Genomic DNA, 20,002 nt, shown 5'->3' with positions numbered 1-20,002 from the left:
GTGCCGTTGTAACTTTGAATGGTCACTAAATGAATTGTTGTAAGTTGAGGACTACTCGTATTGGTGTTTTGCCATCTCAAGATGGATATAAGGTATATGTTTTATATCTTGTTTCTAATATAAATTACTCCTGGCTGTTTACATCTCCTTCTAAATAGGTCTGCTAATCTGAGTGCAAATATCTAGACAAACATTACATGGAAGTAAAATGTTTTCTGTATCTCTTTGCTCCCATCTAGTGATCATCCACATATGACTGGCTTATACTAAAGAACAATTATAGAATTATAGCATATCCACTGAAGCTTTCCCTTACAGAAAGCTTCAATGGATATGCTTACACAAGTGGTACATACAAATGTAATGGAGCCAGCCCATTACAGTCATATATCATAAAGGGTCATAAAACAGGTCGATCATGTAACCAACCCGATTTTACGAACTTTTTGGGTGGTTGTTAAGTGAATGCAGCAGTTGTAAAGTGAACCAATGACTCACAATGGGCTTGGTTTTACCGAAAACCAGAAGTAAGAGCTGGTTACTAGATTATAACAAAATAATTTTAAATTTAATTTTCAGTACTATTCAATATTGCTGATTGTTGTTGGTTAATATCTGGAATAGTGTGTGTGTGTGTGTGTGTGTGTGTGCGTGTGTGTGTGTGTGTGCATGCATATGAAAGAGAGAGAGAGAGACTGCAGAAAAGCACAAAAGAAAACTGAGCAATCCAAACAGTTTGGGAGGGTTATTTTGTTTCATAGAATTGCTCACTTTCTTTTCTCTTCTCCTTTTTCAGTTGTAATGTTATATTGCATGATTTTTATTTTTGTGCCTTTGAGTCAATATTGACTCCTGGTGATTGCCTGGAAAAGTCCTGCAGTCTTCTTGGCAAAATTTTGGAAGTACTTTCCTCCTGGTTCCTTCCTAAGGCTGAGAATCACCCAGCTGACTTTGTGTCCAAGGCAAGACTAGAATTCAAAGTGTCCTGGTTTCTAGGTACCTTAATCATTATACCAGACTGGCTCTCATATTGTAAGAATATGCCTGCAAAACCAATTTTGGTAATTTGGTATCATACAGTACATTTTTTTAAAATGGTGCTCTTCAAAGTCAACAAGATATGCAATATTTTGTAATGATTGCATAAACAAAGATGTTTCTGAATCCAAGGCTGTATTGGCCCAACAATATGTTACAGGTCCCCAAACTATCTGTTAATAATTCATATGGATAATAATCCATATACTTTTATTAAACTTGTTCTATTCACTCTTCCATTTCCTTACTAAAAAGCAAACATCTCAATCAAATAATAACAAAAGTGTCAGGACCCACCCCAATCCACATCTTAGGAAAATAAAGAACTCTTGGAGCCAGGTCTTGTCCAAAAGGAGTTTTTACTAGGACATGATCGGTTGTGGAAATACAAGACAGGATCTGGCATTGTGTTACACTTTGATACTTTATAAAGAGTTTCCGGTTCAAACCCCTCCCCTCAAACCCATTTGGTCAGACTCACATCAATTAAACTTAGGTGTCAAACCCTTTTGTGGGAAAGAGGGATCTTCCCGTGCCTTTATGACTATTGCCTCCTTCCTTTTCAGATTCAAATGGAGATACAAACCAGATCTCCTTCTCCCTTCCCTCCCTTTGTTGTCCTCAGTGTTAGAGATTAAACTTGATTTGGGTGACAATATTATATAATGGAGTAAAAGCACCTTTAAGGAGTTAAACGGCCTAAGGGTGTGGCTGTAATTATTCCACATAAAAGAGAGTTAGATGTTACACATAATTGCTCTTGTATATGTGTTTGATGTTAGTGTTTGGATACCTCTTGTTCTCTTGTTTGCTAACTTGATATTTATTCTCTCAAGAATCAACTGCTTGCTACAGTGTATATTGTTTTTGATATTGGTAAGCAGTTTTTGTATTTTGATACTATGTTTTTATGGACTGACTTTTATGTGCATGATACTGGATTGATACTTGGACTATTTCTTACTGTGTTTCTTTTTGTTGTCTGAGTAAAAATAAGTTATAAAACTCGTGTTAGTGCATTACTGTTTGCCTAAAAGTCCCAGTACAACTTCCACTGTGTATTAATAATACTCTGTTAAACAAACCATTTTTTCAACAACATATTCTAACAATGGTTATGGGCCCAGATCCAGTGTGGTGCTGAGGACAGGCACAGTATTGTATTTATATTTCCTAACTGAGTTTTCAAATTCAGACAATGGCACAAGGACTATTCAATCCATTCTGCATTACCCGGCTTAATGGGTCAAACTATGTATCCTGGTCTACACAATGTAGTTTGCTATTACAAAATCAAGGTCTTTGGAAAATAGTCCATAATCCTCCTGATGTAACTGCCTGGGATCCAACTAATGAAGAAGATAACAAGAAGATTGTAGACTTCAATAAAGACAATGATAAGGCTTTATCTATCATTGGGCTAACATTAGGAGACCAACAGCTAGTCCATGTGCGTGGAGAAGAATCTGCTGCTAAATGTTGGGCTAAGTTGAAAAAGATTTTTGTTCGGGACAGTGTTGGTGCTCATATAAATCTTACCAGAAAGCTATTTAGAGCTAGACTGGAAAAGAATGGCGATATGTTAGCTCACCTTAACTTTATAAAAGCAACTTTGTTGGAACTGCAAGAAAAAGAACTTATTTTCTCAGAGCTTCACCAGGTTTACATCATTTTATCATCATTGGATGAGAGCTACGATGCCTTTGTATCGTCCTTGGAGGTTTTGTCCAAAGAAGACCTAACTGTTTCTTCAATAACTGGAAGGTTGTTGGAAGAATCAAGATGTCGTATGGAGAGAAAACAATTGAGAGAGCCATTGCAACAAGAAATAAAGAAGACTGAATCTGCTTATATTTTAAGGAAATGCTTTAATTGTGGGTTAAAGGGACATATTGCTAAGTTTTGTCAGAATAGTAATTGTCAGAGAAAGGAAAGCCATAGAAAGAATAAAAAGCTGATTAATGTAGCTGTAGCTAATAGAACTACTAATAACCACAATTGGTGGGTGGTAGATAGTGGAGCTACACACTGTATTTCAAAAATAAAAAGGGATTTTGAGAATATAAGGTCTAGTAAAAAATATATTTCTATGGCTAATGGCTGGAGAGTCAAGGTCTCTGGAGAGGGTAAGGTTTACTGTTCATTTTTAAAACAAAATTTGGAAATGCTATATGTTCCCAGATGTGATTATAATCTATTATCAGTTAAGGCATTATTGGAAGCAGGTTTTAAAGTTACTTTCCAAGGGGAGGAATGTCTTATTCAAAAGAATGAAGTGAACTTAATAGCTAATATGAAAGACGGTTTGTTTGTAATTAGCAATGATCCTATAATAATGGCTACTACTTGTACAAATCAAAAACCACATGATGAATGTATTCATTTATTACATAGAAGATTGGGTCATGTGAATTTTAATACACTAAAAAGAACTGTAGCTTTGTCTAATGGGTTTAAGTTAAAGGCTTGTAAGAAATATCTACAGTGTAACGTATGTGGTAGAGAAAAGAGCAGGGCAGCACCAGATAATAGGTTAGATGGATTTAAAACCACAACTCCATTAGAACTGGTATTTATGGATTTGATAGGTCCTATGAAACCCAGTTTAGGGGGTGCTTGCTACATATTAAATATTCTAGACCATTATAGCAGATATGGGTTCTGTTATCTCCTTACCTCAAAAACTGAAACTATACAAACAATATCTAATTGGCTCAAGTTTGTACAAAGGAAAACTCAGTTAAATGTAAAAACCATAATAACAGACATTGGAACTGAGTTTGTTAATAAACAGTTTAATGAGCTGTTAGTTTCAGAGGGAATAGAGCATAGACGTACAGCTCCTTATAGACCTCAGCATAATGCATTTGTTGAACGGAGGGGCCAAACATTGCAAGCTATGATTAGATCTATGATTGAAGATTCTGGTTTACCTGATAGCTTATGGGGAGAAGCAGCAAAATGTGCTAATCATATTTTAAACAATGTGGTTAGTTCAGCTACAGGTAAAATTCCTTATACCTTATGGTATAAGAGAAAACCAAATCTTAGTTATATTCACACATTTGGGACACCTGCTTGGGTACATATTCCAAGTTCAATAAGAAATAAAGGAGAACATAGAGCTAAACAATTTTTTTTGTTGGCTATGAGTTAAACCATAAGTCTTATCGGTTCTGGGAGAAAGGTACTAAAAACATTTATTGTAGTTCTAGCGCTGTTTTTCAAGAACAGTCAGGCTGGGAAAGGGTAGAAGATATTGTATATATTCCTCAACAAGATTTAACTAACTCCTCAAATGAAAGTGATAAAGAAGAGGAGGAACCTGCTAGAGAGATCAAACAAGAACCACTGATAGTGGAGACAGGAGAGGAAGAAGATAATAATGTAAATGTACCTATAAGTCCAATAATTCTCAGAAGGTCTAACAGGGAAAGACGACAGCCTGATCGTTTCGAGACAGGTTTAATTTGTCAAATAGACATTGAACCTTCTAATGTTGAAGAAATAAAAATGTATCCTGAGAATGAAAGAAAGAATTGGAAAGTAGCTATGGATAAAGAAATAAAGTCTTTGCAAGATCTTAATGTTTATCAAGAGGTTAAAATACCTAAAACAGAAAAGTTAATTGGATGTAAATGGGTTTTTAAACTGAAAGAAAGTGTTACAGGAGAGGTAATACATAAAGCAAGATTAGTTGCTCAAGGATTTGCACAGAATAATAGTGATTATGATGAAGTATTTTCCCCAACGTTAAGAGCTTCCACTCTTAGGGCTGCTTTAGTTTGGGCAGCAAATAAGAATTATAGTATAAAACATGTAGATATTGAAACTGCTTATTTGCATGCAACATTAAACCATGATATATATATGAAAGTTCCATCAGGAATAGAAAGTAAGGTAGGGTACTGTTGGAAACTGAATAAGAGTTTGTATGGTTTAAAACAGTCAGGTTATGAGTGGAATAGATGTTTAGTAAAAGAGTTAAATAGTTTGGGATTTAAAGCTAGTATTGCAGATCCTTGTTTATTTATAAAACAGCAAAATAGTGAATTATCATTGTTATTATTATTCACTGATGATATTGCTATTATAGCAAAAGATGAAACAGAAACTGAAAGAATAATTTCAGGGTTAAAAAGAAAATTTAGAGTAAAAGATCTAGGAGCTATTAGTCATTATCTAGGGCTGGATATTGTCAGGACTAGTAAAGGATTTAAACTGTCTCAAGCTAAGAAAATTAATGGTTTGCTGAAACGTTATAATATGGAAAACTGTAAACCAGTAAAAACACCTATGGTTCAAGGTTTTGAGAGTTCAGCAGATAACAGCAATGTCTTTGATAAAAAGATATATCAATCATTAATAGGCAGCTTGATGTATTTATGTAATTGGTCAAGACCTGACATAGCATTTACAGTTAATCATTTAGCTAGATATTGTGAGAATCCTACAACCAGATGTTGGCAAGGTGCGAAAAGAGTTTTAAGATATTTGAAACACACCATACATTATTCTCTATATCTAGAGCCAACAAAGGAATTGGAACTAAAAGCATTTGCAGATGCTAGTTTTGCATCTGATACTGTAACCAGGAAATCCACTTCAGGATTGGTTGTATTATTGGGAAACGCTTTAGTAGGATGGAGGTCTAACAGACAGAAGCATATAAGCTTATCAACAACTGAATCCGAATTTTCTTGTCTATCTTTATTATGTACTGAGCTATTGGTATGGAAACAATTATTGTTTGATATGGGTTTAAATTGTAATGAACCAATAAAAGTGTATGAAGACAATCAAGCAGCTATAAAATTAGCAACTAATGCTGCAGTGAAAACTAGATCAAAACATACGGATCTACGGTATTTAAATGTCAGACAATGTGTTAAAGATAATTTGATTAAACTGGAATATTGTGCAACTGAAGATAATATTGCTGACCAGTTTACTAAAGCTCAGGGTGCTATAAAGCATAAATCTGTTTGTGATATGTGTAATTTGAGATTGTAAAAATATATGTATAATATGCCACCCAAAAGGGGAGATTGTTAGAGATTAAACTTGATTTGGGTGACAATATTATATAATGGAGTAAAAGCACCTTTAAGGAGTTAAACGGCCTAAGGGTGTGGCTGTAATTATTCCACATAAAAGAGAGTTAGATGTTACACATAATTGCTCTTGTATATGTGTTTGATGTTAGTGTTTGGATACCTCTTGTTCTCTTGTTTGCTAACTTGATATTTATTCTCTCAAGAATCAACTGCTTGCTACAGTGTATATTGTTTTTGATATTGGTAAGCAGTTTTTGTATTTTGATACTATGTTTTTATGGATTGACTTTTATGTGCATGATACTGGATTGATACTTGGACTATTTCTTACTGTGTTTCTTTTTGTTGTCTGAGTAAAAATAAGTTATAAAACTCGTGTTAGTGCATTACTGTTTGCCTAAAAGTCCCAGTACAACTTCCACTGTGTATTAATAATACTCTGTTAAACAAACCATTTTTTCAACAACATATTCTAACACTCAGTTCAAAAGGTTTTCCCTGGTCTTTGAAGACAGCCTACAGGCAGGCTGAATAAACATCTTCTCTTCTCCCCTCTGGAAAATGGCAGAATCCAGGGAGGGGTATAATATTTTAGACATACATTTATGAATGGGATATAAATGGATTCTGAAAAAAAGTTATTGTTCTCTTTAAATTAATGTTCATTTTACTGAACTTTCTGTTCAGTGATCGAGTTATGCAAGATTTCATGAAAATAATTATTAAAATACCTTAATATTGTGTTCAGTTTCCATATATTTAAGAAAAGCTGACATTTCTTTAGCAACAGTCATTGTTGTTTCACCCTAGACAACAGAAAGGCAAAGGCTCAGAATTTCTTGTTTATATTTTAGTGTTACAAATACTAAATAAATTGTTAGATTTGGTGATACTCAGGTGACAAAGCAGATGCAAGAGTTCTTTCTTACCCCCGTTATATTCATCATTCGACCAATGTGCTTCATAAAATCAACAATTTGGTCTCCAGTAATATGCAGTATTGGAAGTTTCCCTCCAATGGAGATTCCTCCATATCTAAATACAAGATTACATAATCTTCAGTTCCATAAGGAGAACCGTACTCCACTTTTAAAAAATAATGAACACAATAAAAGTTCCCTTCAACATAATTATACAGTGCCTCTCTCACAAAAAGGAATATGTCTATGGATATCCTCAGTCTTCCAAGGTCATGGTTGTCTCAAAGATGCTTTTTCAAAAGGTAACTGGACTGTTTTTACTGAGGAAGAAGAAGTAGATATTTTAGTTCTTCTCATCCAAGAAGATTTATCTGAAGAAGCAAAATGTCATCTTCTTCCTCAATAAAAACAGTTTTGAAAAAGCACCTTTGAGACAAAAAGGAATATGATTCCCATTTTTCCACTGTTGATAGTGAATTGCACAAACAAAATAAATACAGGTAGCTCTCACCTAATGACCCTGATTGGGACTGGCAAGTCTGCCAATAAGCGAAGCAGTCACTAAGGGGGAGATCCCATGACCATGACTATGTTTTCTGGCTGGAAAGAGACAAAACTAGTCAGTACCATTGCTTTGACTTTTGTTTGCCTCCTAACCACTTCCCTGCCCTTTGGAATGCTCAAGTGCCTACAAGCAATTTATACAGCATGCATTTGGCTCCTAGGCTACAGTTGCATTGCTTTCAATGTGTTGAAGAGCAGTTTATTCTCTTGCAAACCCTTTCTCTCCAATCTCTTCTTTGCTCTGCAAGACGGGATAAACAGATTAGGGGCATAGAACAACACTGTAATGGTGATCATATGACTAAGGGATGTTGCAAAGATCATAAATTGTCATAAATGGGCTATAAAATTATTTTTTCAGCACACTGTTATATTTTTGAATGATCACTGAAGAAAGTGAGGACTATTTGTTTTCAAACCAAGCCTAGCTCTCTATTTGTATTTCAGACAAAATAATACTTAATCTTATTGTCATTTACTTGAAATCAAATTCTCCAGGCTTAAAAAAAATCAACAAAATTTAAGAGAGAATTTTTATAAAATGTTTTATAGGTGGCACTTAGACCCTAAAAAATTAGCAAGTATGTATCCAAACTGCCAGCCCAAATGTTGGAGGTGTGGCTGTGAGGATGCAACGTATTTTCATATATGGTGGACTTGTAAAAAGGTTAAAGCTTTTTGGATTAAAATTTGGTGGAATATGCAAAAGATATTTAAGAAAAGGATAAAGTTTTCTCCGCAATTGTTTTTATTGGGTATTATTACAGATACTACTGCTATAGATTTAAAGTTGATGTTGAATTTAATTACGGCAGTGAGACTTTTAGTAGCGCAGTATTGGAAGAAGGAAGAACTGCCGACTATAGAAGAGTGGACTTTGAAAGTTTCTAACTTGGCGGAAATGGCAAAGATTTTAGCATATTTGAAAGACCAATCGCAACAGAGATACATTGTGGAATGGAGAAGATGGATTGAATATATTCAGAATAAATATGGGACTAAAAAGTTTCATTTAGCATTTGAATAAGTAGTGGACTAACTAGTTAGTAGTTATTTTATTAATATTTTGACTATGGAGAGTTAAAGTGCGATAGAATTTAATGTTTTATTTTTGTTAGCATATTTTAGATTATGCTTGTTTGTATTATTATACCCTGTATTCAGCTCTGGGAAGTTGGGGGGGGAGGGGAGGGTAGGGGGGGTTGGGGAGAGGGGAAGGGGAGGAGGGAGGGGGTTGTATTCAAAATGTATTGTAAAACTTTTCAATAAAAAAAATCAGCAAAAGATATACAGCACATAGCTGTCCTACCTTTGCTCATTGACCCAATATTTACTCTTTAAGCTGCCAAAAAAATAAAAAAAACATTAAAAATGTAATAATCTTTAACATACTGCATTAATTAAAATTCTTTCAGATACAAAATTATATCTGTGCCATGAGGATCAGCTTGGGGATTTTGTGGCTATTCTGCTGACTGAGATGTCACTTTAGGAATGTATAAGCCTCTTCAGATGATTGGTGAAAAGGATGAGTCTATGCAGTCTGTACACCTAATCCCTGTTCCTGACCACTATTTGTTCATTTGACCTGCACAGAAGCTATGAATGTACAAGTTATAGAAAATAATTCTTTGATGTGTATTTTGCTCAGTACTTTTTCTGTATAAATGAGCATAATTAAACCTCACTGGGATTTTTGTTCAATAAAGAGCAGATAGATGAAAGGCAAAAGTTTGTTATGGCCAGAAGCCAGAGTAACAGACAAATAAATGTGTATACAGAGAAATACAAAAAAAAAAATAGCAAGGATTACATGGGTGGAACTTTATCACTGAGAAGTGTCTTCGATTGCACTGTTGAAGCTGAGTAGCAAAATACAGCACCGCTACAAGTGGTCTAGATGTTTTTGTTACCTAGTAGGAAAGCCACATAATAAGCTTTCCCGATTGCCCTTGAATTGTAGCATTAAGCCAAATAAAAACTGCTGTATAGTAGCACTTGTGTGATAGTTTCAACTTCCTTCATGCCTCAAAGCCAGAGGATAGTATTGTATTTCCAGTGCAATAAGTGCAGAGGGAAGGTTGTTGAAAAGTGCACTTGTGAAAGTCAAGCAATACTTAGAACAGGTCAGTTTATTGGGAATTGGTGAGAAGAGCATCACAAAAACTGCTGAGCATTGTAACAATAATCCCTTTCATTAAAAAAAAGTACTGGATTAGCTTTGATTATATTATTGTATTTATTTCATTATAGCATATAAGCTATTCTTTTCAATATCAAGGAGACGGCCGAAAAAATATACTGCTATGGCATATTTGCATGATGGTTAGATGCAACTGGAAAAACCCCACAGAAAATTGAACAGCTGATTTGTTATTCAGAAGTCTTAAAGGTAAAGGTAAAGGTTCCTCCACACATGCGTGCTAGTCGTTTCCGACTCTAGGGGCCGGTGCTCATCTCCGTTTCAAAGCCGAAGAGCCAGCGCTTGTCCGAGGACGTCTCCGTGGTCATGTGGCCGGCATGACTAGACGCCAAAGGCGCACGGAACGCTGTTACCTTCCCACCGTGGTGGTCCCTATTTTTTACTTGCATTTTTAGGTGCTTTCGAACTGCTAGGTGGGCAGAAGCTGGGACGAGTAACAGGCGCTCACTCTGTTACGCGGCACTCGGGATTCGACCTGCCAAACTGCCGACCTTCTGATCGACAAGCTCAGTGTCCTAACCCACTGAGCCACCGCGTCTTAGGGCCATACTAACAATCCATTCATACCAACTGCCACAGATTCCTAGCTAGAATCATTCATCACACAAAGCTATTGTATAATTATTTTTTTACTAGTTTTATATGGGAACCTGCCATTATAACTTCTGAATTTGAAAACACATAAATAGAAAAGTCCCAACCTACCTGCTTCTTATTAGGGTGGGGTATGTTTTCACCAAGAAATCAGAAATATTTCGGTAAGTGAGATCCTGAAGAATTTCTGTGCTATGCTGAACCCTCTATAAGATGAAGAAAATACTCATTAAATTCTTAGTGGTTATAATTTAGTATGTCAGAGATTCAGAGGCAAGAAAAGACCTCATAGGGAAGTTTTAGACTGAAAGGAATGTTATTTTACTGGCACCTGAAAGCTGCTTTGTCTTCCTTTGGGATTTTATTTGTATATTTTGATCTCAAGCCACATAAAATAACTATAAGCCACACTGGATTTGCTAAACGCTTCAAAAGATTTGTAAGCAGGGAGCTGAAAATGTTGGCAAGTGACATTTAAATCCTGACTTTTACTGTAACACAGCTATAAAAATTTAAACACACATATACATTCGTAATTTTAGTGAATAAATATACAACAGTCTTGTGGCACTGTTCAAAGTCTAATCAGTTCAATGCAACGGACTGTGAGTTACAAAAACTTACTCAATAATTGCTTAGCCTTTTAAGTGCCAGAACACTCTTCATATTTCCTGCAATTTTAAATGAATTCATGTTTTGAAATTGTGATAATTGATTAAATATACAATTCTGTACAATATACAATTTTGTAGTTAGCAAAGAATGTGAATTTAACCACTGAGAGGCAGTGTTGCCTTCCTGTAGCAAATATATGGGTTTATTTTCTTTGAAGTAATAGCAATTTTATAACCCATCCAGTAACTTTTGGCAAAGCAGTCTGGAAATAGTTCCCTAATATATCCCTGTTTTGTAGAAAGAACAATTTATGTGATTATGTATTCTTATTTTGTATTGACAAGGGGCTAAATAAAATCTCTGTGTACCCTTAAAAAGAACTTGTGATCAAAATTCTCATTACTGATGCCCTTTGATTGCAGTTTATCATCTCTTCGCAGTCTTTTCCAACCTGTACTCATTCTGGATGGAATGTGTAACAGGGCTTTGGTGAGCTTGAGTTCCCAGGCTGGGAAAGTCCCATGATACTTACATTCCTAAAATGTTCTTTGTCACTTTTGAACTAGAGCTTTGGAGAGTATTCTAAATTTTATATGATCGCAATGTACTACCGTGTTTCCCCGAAAGTAAGACTGGGTCATTTTTTTTTTGGCCTCCAAAAGAGGCACCAGGTCTTATTTTCGGGAGATGTCTTACTCTGACACCGACAGCCCCGCCCAGCAGGTCCACTTCTTCTACGGCTGAAGGAGTAGCTTCATTCTGCAGCTGCGTTCTGGTCTGCATTTTGCAGTCAGGCCTTTCCAGAGGTCTTGCAGAACCGAGCTATGGATTGAATCTATAGCTCTGTTCTTGGCTGCAGTGGCCTTCCGGAAAGTCCTGTGACTGAGAAATGCAGGCCTGGCTGCAAAAGATGCAGAAGTGGGCCAGCAAGAAGAGGCCTGGCTACAAGGTAAGTGGGTGCGGTGTGCGTGGGGGCAGCTCCACGCCCTCATCTCTGCCCTAGTTTGATTTTGGTGTGTGCCTCACCCCAAAACTAAGGTTTATTTTTGGGATAGGGCTTATATTCGGCCCACCCCCCAAAAATCAAGCTAGGGCTTATTTTCAGGGTAGGCCTTACTTTTGGGGAAACACGGTATACTACTTTAGATACAATCAGAGTAGTAGAATTAATATTATCAGGTCTTCTCTATATCTGTGCTGCCACCTAGAGGTCATCCAGATTTTGCAGCTGAGTAGCCCCTAACTTAATGTTCTATATTTCCTTAAAAAAATGCACACACTCCCCCAAATTTAAAGTTTCTAAAACTATTTCAGTAAATTACAATCAGCCCAGAGGACTTTGTTATTTTGCTTTATTGATTTATGGTCAAAGACAAAAACAAAGGAAAGCAAAACTTATAGTAATTAAGGTGCTGAATCAGAAGTAGGGAGATCCAGGTTCAAATCTACCATTAATCATTCAGTCATAACCATTAATCGGAAAAACTCACCCAGTGGTGAGGAACTTTGGGCCAGAAAGTCTATCTCAGCTCAATCAGAGGCACCATAAAGGGGGAGGGGATCAAAAAGAGGTAATGTCAAAATGAGTGTTGCTGAGATTCTTTGAACCACATATTGAACCAGAAATACAGAAGACCTGATAATATTAATTCTACTACTCTGATTGTATCTAAAGTAGTATACCATGTTTTCCCAAAAGTAAGGCCTACCCTGAAAATAAGCCCTAGCTTGATTTTTTGGGGGTGGGCCTAATATAAGCCCTATCCCAAAAATAAATATGTGGTTTTGCACCGACATGGAAAAGAAGCTGAATTTATGGCACAATTTTAAGGACAACATCACATCCTGAAGACTCCTCTGATCACAGAATGGTGGATTGTTGAGAGAAAAAAAAAGGCGAAAGAAAGCAGCATATGCCACTCTAAACTACTGAAGGAATGAGGGAATATAAACAAAACAAACTTCTGGTTATTAGGATGATTAGGGTGAACACTAATACTATATTTTTTTGCAAATATTTTTTTTAAAAAAATGGTATTCTTCCATGTCAATATATCTGCCTAGTGAATATGTTATCCCGATCTTCCCTCCCACTGTAAATCTAATTCAACAAAAGTCACAGTGCTTCGTATTAGTAGTTGATACTCAAACAGTACCTGTGGTGGAGGAAGACCACCCGCTCCCAGTGGACACTCTGGTATCATGGTGAGTTTCTTCCTAGTGCTGCATTCACACGCAGGTGAGGGGTGGTCAGGACTCCATGTGTTATTCCGAAAAAGAGCAGACACATGGTAAGGGACAGGTGGTGTCCTCCAGGCCATCGATGTAGCAATGCAAGGGTAGTTACTATGCAGGGATACAAAACCCAGTGTAAACATCAAAGTGATCACACATGAACCTGCAGAATTATTGTATTTATACTTCTCAAAAATCCAAGGGAATGCCTCCTAAATATTCTTCAAACAGAAATGAATTACATTCGGTTCTCTTCATCACAATCCTGTGGATTTTTTCCATGCAGAAGCCATATAAAAATAATTAATTTCATGTCTAATAATTAAAATTAAATGGCATTTTATTTAAATTTATATTTAAATACAATTAATATCATTACTTTCCCTTTCTGTTGCATAAAAGGTTACAAACTTTTGGCGGGAATTTTATTCAAGTTTTTCAGAGACTACATACAATCATAGAGTTTGAAGGAATCTCAGAGGTCATCTATTCCTGCTTTCTGCTCAGTGCAGATTCAATCCATCCATCTGTGATTCATAACCATACTCTGTCTGAAAACCTCTAGGGACGTAGGTTGGGCCACTCCAACTCCATTTATCAGGTGACTTTCCATATTTAAAGAGAGTAACTCAGGGAACTGCTTCCTAGAATCTTCAGACTTATTTAACTTCTTTATTAAACAGCAACATAAATAGTCAGAGAAACAGTGTCTTCCTCTTTCACCACCTCCCTAGACTAGAGTAATAGATTCCATAGAATTGCTAGTAAAACTGTTCTAATATATCTAGGCAAGACCCATCTTTTTTTAAAAAAAATACATAAATGATAATACCTGGTTTTACACATCCTTCTATCCCATAGAATAGTTTGTTTTGTGCTTAATCATAATCATAATAGTAAAGTTGGAGGTGACCTTAGAGGTCATCTAGTCCAACCCCCTGCTCAGGCAGGAAACCCTACACCATTTCAGACAAACGGCTGTCCAGTCTCTTCTTAAAAACTTCCAGTGTTGGAGCATTCACAGCTTCTGGAGGCAGGTTGTTCCACTGGTTAATTGTTCTAACTGTCAGGAAGTTTCTCCTTAGTTCTAGCTTTCTTCTCTCCTTGATTAGTTTCCATCCATTGCTTCTTGTCCTGCCTTCGGGTGCTTTGGAGAATAGCTTGCCTGCCTCTTCTTTGTGGCAGCCCCTGAGAAATATCAACAACCTAAGATATGCAGATGATACCACTCTAATGGCAGAAAGTGAAGAAGAGCTAAAGAGCCTCTTGTTGCGGGTGAAGAAGGAGAGGTGTGGCTTATAGAAAAGCATCCTGGGGAAAAAATCACGCTAGGGCTTATTTTCCAGTTGGATCTTATTTTCAGGGAAACACAGTATATTAACAACCGGTTCTTTTTCACTTCTTATTTTGTTTTATCCTTTGATGCCACTATCAACTTTGTATTTTCTTCAAATCACTACTTTTACTCAATGTTCAGAAGGCAAATCTTTCCGGGGTTATCACCCTCCTGTTTATTCCTATGTATTTTGGCTGATTGCCAAAACAAAATAACTAAAAATGAACTGTTTGCTCCTTTGGGGGTAGTATTTGTTCCAGGGAGGACATCAAAAAGTAAGATGGCTTGCACTATTTTTAATTTGTGTGGGCTGAAATTCCTTAAGTCAGATGCAGCACAAAATTCCATCTCTTAGAAGACAATGCAAGGAGAAAATGAACAGATGGAAAGAGAAGTAAAAAACAAACACTTAGACAAACCATTCCCAAGATGATGCCTTCCAGATATGTTAGCATTCAGTTTGTAGAATTTACAGCCAACATGAACATCAGTTTATTTAGATCAAATTTTGCATACATTTAATTATAAATCAAATTAAACCAAAATGGTTTTATTTCTAATAGATGCAGTAGAAGTAACTCATATGAATCTAGCCAGATTTTCTTAATGTTATTTCTTGATTCTAAACTATCTCGACAGACTGATCAATTAAAATAAAAGCTGTGTAATCTTTATTTGGTTATAAAATATTTATAACCAAGTGACTTAATCTCACCACCCTATTTCTTCCTTAATGCAGTTCTTCTATTAGGAGTCTTGCATCACACATTGGAAAAGAAACCCAGAGAGACAGTAATGCTATAGGTAAGGCAATCAGTAATCATCGGAGGATAATAATATAGCATTTAAGATAAGTTCCACATTTAGTCAGTGATAGAGATCAGTGGGACTTAATCTGGTTGTGATTAACTAAAGTCTCTTTCATTCCATTGGATGTAACTTAAAACCATCTATTGTTCATAGGCTCTTGCTTAATGTTGTGGGATGAAGGGACTTTATCTTGTTAAAAACAGAGTGTGTGTGTGTGTGTGTGTGTGTGAGAGAGAGAGAGAGAGAGAGAGAGAGAGAGAGAGAGAGAGAGAGAGAGAGAGAGAGAGAGAGAGAAAACACTTACTGAAGGGGTTCTTTCTTCAAGCAACGATTTCCAAATCCTGGTTTCTTTAAAAAGGCATCACTAAGAGAAACCATTTGTTCGCTGCCAGGCCGTTCATTGCTAATGAGATTGGTGAGATTTAGATTATAAAAAGAGATTAACTACAGAAGAATACAACTGCAAATGAAAACCATCAGAATCGCTGCAGATATTACTAATTAACTACCCAATTTTAGAAGAGTCCTGTACATTTCATAAAGATTACAAAAAAAAAATTAAAAATTTACATTGTTGTTTGCTACAAAGTTTTAATTTCTCAAAGACACAATAAGCAAAGACATGCATGCATAGTCCTGGTTAACAAATGGGAAATAGTTTTATATAAAAGGTAAGATAGTAGAGTACTTGTGACTGAACATTTGCAATTCACACAGCCTGCTCATCCAACAGTTTCCCCCCCCAATTCATTCTAATGCTGTTGTTTTTTATATGCTGTCAAGTCCGCATGGACTTTTAGTCACAACATGGAAGCCCTTCTCCAGAATTATCTGGCCCCATGTTGCACCCATTAGCACTGTAAACAACTCCGTCCACCGTGTTCCTGGTACTAGACTTAGGTCAATGCACCATCATATCTCAACAAAGTGAAAAAAAATTATCTAATTATGAGTCAGCCTTCTTTCTGGAAAACTAAATATTCATATAATTCATGGGTCTGGGATAGATTGTAATCCATCAAAACTCTAATTACTTAGTGTTTCTTTGTACATTAAAAAAAAAAGACAGCTCCTTTCTCCATATATCAAGAGATTTTTTTAAAAAAAATCCTGAGAAGTGAAAGTCTGAGGATGGAGTGGGGGCAACCTCCTGAAACTCAACATATCTAGCCTCTGCAAACTGAGATGATGAGAATCATAGGTGATATCTAGCTATGATACAAATAGGAAAATGTTGCTCATATATGTGATCTTCAACTAAATTAGTCTAGCTAATTTTATCTGATCTTGAATGCCAATCAGGGGCAGATCAGGTTAGAATATGGATAGGGATACACCGGAAAACCCCACAGATATATATATGTAAGACTACTGTTAAAGTAAAAAATAATGTAGAAAAAAGATAAGAGCAAAGAAGAGTTGCTCAGAAAGTTACATGAACTTGCCCATGAAATCACGAGGAATTAAGCTCAACTTGAATAATAAAATATATCATCTTCTCCATTTACAGAACTGTGTTATGATGTATCAGGTTAAACTATTATGTTAATGTATCGCGATAATCAGAACCGGCTCTCTGCAGCTTACAGTGCAGTTAAAATAAAAATATTTACAGAAAAACAAAAAGGAAGAGCAATAACCAATAAAAGTATAATATGTTTATGATTATAAATATGGCCATAAATAACAATTATTCCCATTTATTTAGCCATACCTTATCTACATAATTTATTTATTTATTTATTTTATTATATTTATATACCGCCCTTTCCCAAAGGACTCAGGGCGGTTTACAGGGTGATTAAAACGAAAAATACAAAAGTTAAAAACAATTAAAAAATTATATCAATCCCTGAACAAATAAAAACCCCAGTTAAAATTAAAATTAAAATTCTCAGCCTGGGCCAGAGAGCTCGAAGAGCCAGGTTTTCAGGTCCCGGCGGAATGAACGGAGGTCGGGGGCAGTCCTGAGCTCCACGGGCAGCTGGTTCCAGAGGGCAGGCACACCCACTGAGAAGGCCCTCCCCCTGGGTGTTATCCGCCGGCAATCTTTTACCAGTGGCACCCTGAGAAGACCCTCCCTGTGGGAGTGCACTGGACGAAGGGAGCTTGATGCTGGCAGCAGGTATTTAATTTAATTTAATTTCTGTATCGCACAGTTTAGCTAGTGAGAGAAATATGTTCAAGAGCAAAGCAAAGTCAGCAATAGGTATAGACTGGCTTAAAACAGAAATCTGAAAAAGAATATCTTACAGAAAGGATTGGATTAACTAGCTTCTGTGCTAGCCAGAATGTAGGAAACATCAGAGACAAGGTTACTTCAAAAATAAGCATACTAAGGAATCCTCTGACCTGAAGAAAGTAAACTGATGTCCATAGATCCAAGGGTGGAGGGTTAGACTGGGATATTCACCAAATGGAGGGATGATGACTGTAAGTATCAGAGCCAGCAACACAAAGCTAGCAGGTAGAACAATCTGCCGGCAATATGGAATATGTCAGATACCTGCTTTCAGATAGTATGCTATTAATAGCAATAGCAATAACACTTAGATTTATATACCGCTTCACAGTGCTTTACGCCCTTCTCTAAGTGGTTTACAGAGTCAGCATATTGCCCCCAAATAATCTGGCTCCTCATTTTACAGACCTCGGAAGGATTAAAGGCTGAGTCAACCTTGAGCTGGTGAGAATTGAACTGGTGGCAGTTGGCAGAATTAGCCTGCAATACTGCATTCTAACCACTGCAATACTGTATTCCAGGGGTGTCAAACTCAATTTCATTGAGGGCTGCATCAGCATTGCGGTTGCCCTCAGGGGGCCGGTGGGTATGGCCTGGGTGGGCGTGGCCTACTGGGTGGGCATGGCTAAAGTGCGTATGGCCTACTGGGTGGGTGTGGCCAGCTCTACATTGTTCGTATCGAGGGTGCCTATGGGGGCCTGGGCAGGAGTGGGACAGATCTGAGGGTCTCTGGCAGAAGGAGGGTCTCTGGGCCAGGGCCAAGGCAGTGGGGGCTGTTCCCTCACTGTTTCCAGGATGGCTTCGCGGGCCGCATGAAACCACTTCGCGGGCCGGATCCGGCTCCCGGGCCTTGTGTTTGACATGTCTGCTGTATTCTAACCATTAATGTCTATGTCTGATATAAGACACAAGAAGATTCTAACCATTAATGTCTACATCAGATATAAGACACAAAAGATCCAGAGTCAATACTTTTGTGCTGGAAATCTATCTAATCCTGTTTGTAATTCGCCCCAAGCATCAAACATGTGGTTACCCAGTAAATCTCAATTTCTACATTTCTGGGTTGTTTTTTTAAAATCCTCCCATAGTTATGGAAGAACACATAAATGAGACTTTCTTACTAATGGTTTCTCGGTTATATAAGATAAGACTAAAAAAGCCTAGGAAACTGCATTGATTAATCTAGTTTAGTATTGCTGACCAGTGGCTTTCTAAGCTTTCGGACAGGCTTTCCTGGATCTGGAACCACTGTATGAAGAATACGTGCAAACTATTGCCAAACTCTCCAGGATATAAATACCTAGCCGAAGGATTGTTCTAAGCTATGTATGTGTGGTATAAATTCTCATTCTAGGACATTTTTATTCGTTTGTTATATTTATGTCTAGCTTTTCTTCTAGGCGTTCATTTTCACAACAATAACCTTGCAAAATAGATTAGTTTCAGAGAGAATAGAAAGGGTCCGAAAGATCCTTGTGAATTCCATGTTTGAAGGAAACCTGAATTTGGATCTTTTTGATCTCAGCCCAACATCTTAATCACTGAATACTTAAAATACCGAACAGGGATAGTTGATTCTATAAAGTGGACCACGGGTGTCAAACTTGCCATGTCACGTGATGTGTCACAACGTATTGCGACTCTTTTTGCATTGCCGGCAATGGGGTGGGCGCAGCTTCGGTATGATGAAACCGGCCCGTGGGCTGGCAGTTTGATGCCCTGATGTAGACTCTGGAGACTAGAACTATAATAGACTTATTCATTAGATCAGACATGTCAAACACAAGGCCCGGGGGCCGGATCCGGCCCACAAAGTGGTTTCATGTGGCCCGCGAAGCCATCCTGGAAACAGTGAGGGAACGGCCCCCTCTGTCTTGGCCCTGGCCCAGAGACCCTCCTTCTGCCAGAGACCTTCAGATCTGTCCCACTCCTGCCCAGGCCCCCATAGGCACCCTTGATGCGAATGATGTAGAGCTGGCCATGCCCACTCAGTAGGCCATACACACTCTAGCCACGCCCACCCAGTAGGCCACGCCCACCCTGGCCATACCCACCCGGCCCCTTGAGGGCAACCGCAATGCTGATGCGGCCCTCAATGAAATTGAGTTTGACACCCCTGCATTAGATATATGTCATTTGGAAAAAAATAGTAAACATGTACCTGAGCCAAGAGGTCTTTGATACTACGGGTGGTATGATGGAAACGTTTGAAGAGAAGAGCTTTAATCTGCTGAAGTATAAGCTGGCCACCTTTATTTTGCCAAGATCCTTTTCCATCATCCTTATCTCCATCAAGAGAAGGACAACTATGTCTTGAAGCTCTTTTGGAGACGCCTTCTTTGGCCCCAGCAGAAGCATTCTCCTGTGCAGCTCCTGGATTTTGCA

At 37.3% G+C, this 20,002-nt stretch overlaps 1 protein-coding gene across 1 annotated transcript in view; it reads right to left on the bottom strand.

Annotated features, from left to right (window-relative positions):
* The window catches only part of ABCA4 (ATP binding cassette subfamily A member 4), a gene marked incomplete at its 5' end in the record, with an annotated part of 116,519 nt that overhangs the window by 17,835 nt on the left and 78,682 nt on the right, over window positions 1–20,002 (bottom strand). The window contains 8 exons of the mRNA XM_083360249.1: window positions 6,827–6,901; window positions 7,025–7,130; window positions 8,889–8,921; window positions 10,488–10,582; window positions 13,148–13,337; window positions 15,677–15,775; window positions 17,725–17,849; window positions 19,779–19,990. Coding sequence (XP_083216375.1) covers window positions 6,827–6,901; window positions 7,025–7,130; window positions 8,889–8,921; window positions 10,488–10,582; window positions 13,148–13,337; window positions 15,677–15,775; window positions 17,725–17,849; window positions 19,779–19,990 — 935 coding nt within the window. The remainder of the gene's footprint in view (window positions 1–6,826; window positions 6,902–7,024; window positions 7,131–8,888; window positions 8,922–10,487; window positions 10,583–13,147; window positions 13,338–15,676; window positions 15,776–17,724; window positions 17,850–19,778; window positions 19,991–20,002) is intronic.

Source organism: Vipera ursinii (genome assembly GCF_947247035.1).
Source record: "Vipera ursinii genome assembly, chromosome: 3".
Lineage (NCBI taxonomy): Eukaryota > Metazoa > Chordata > Lepidosauria > Squamata > Viperidae > Vipera > Vipera ursinii.
Note: the sequence above shows the minus strand (reverse complement) of the source record. Positions and strands in the feature narration are given on the sequence as shown.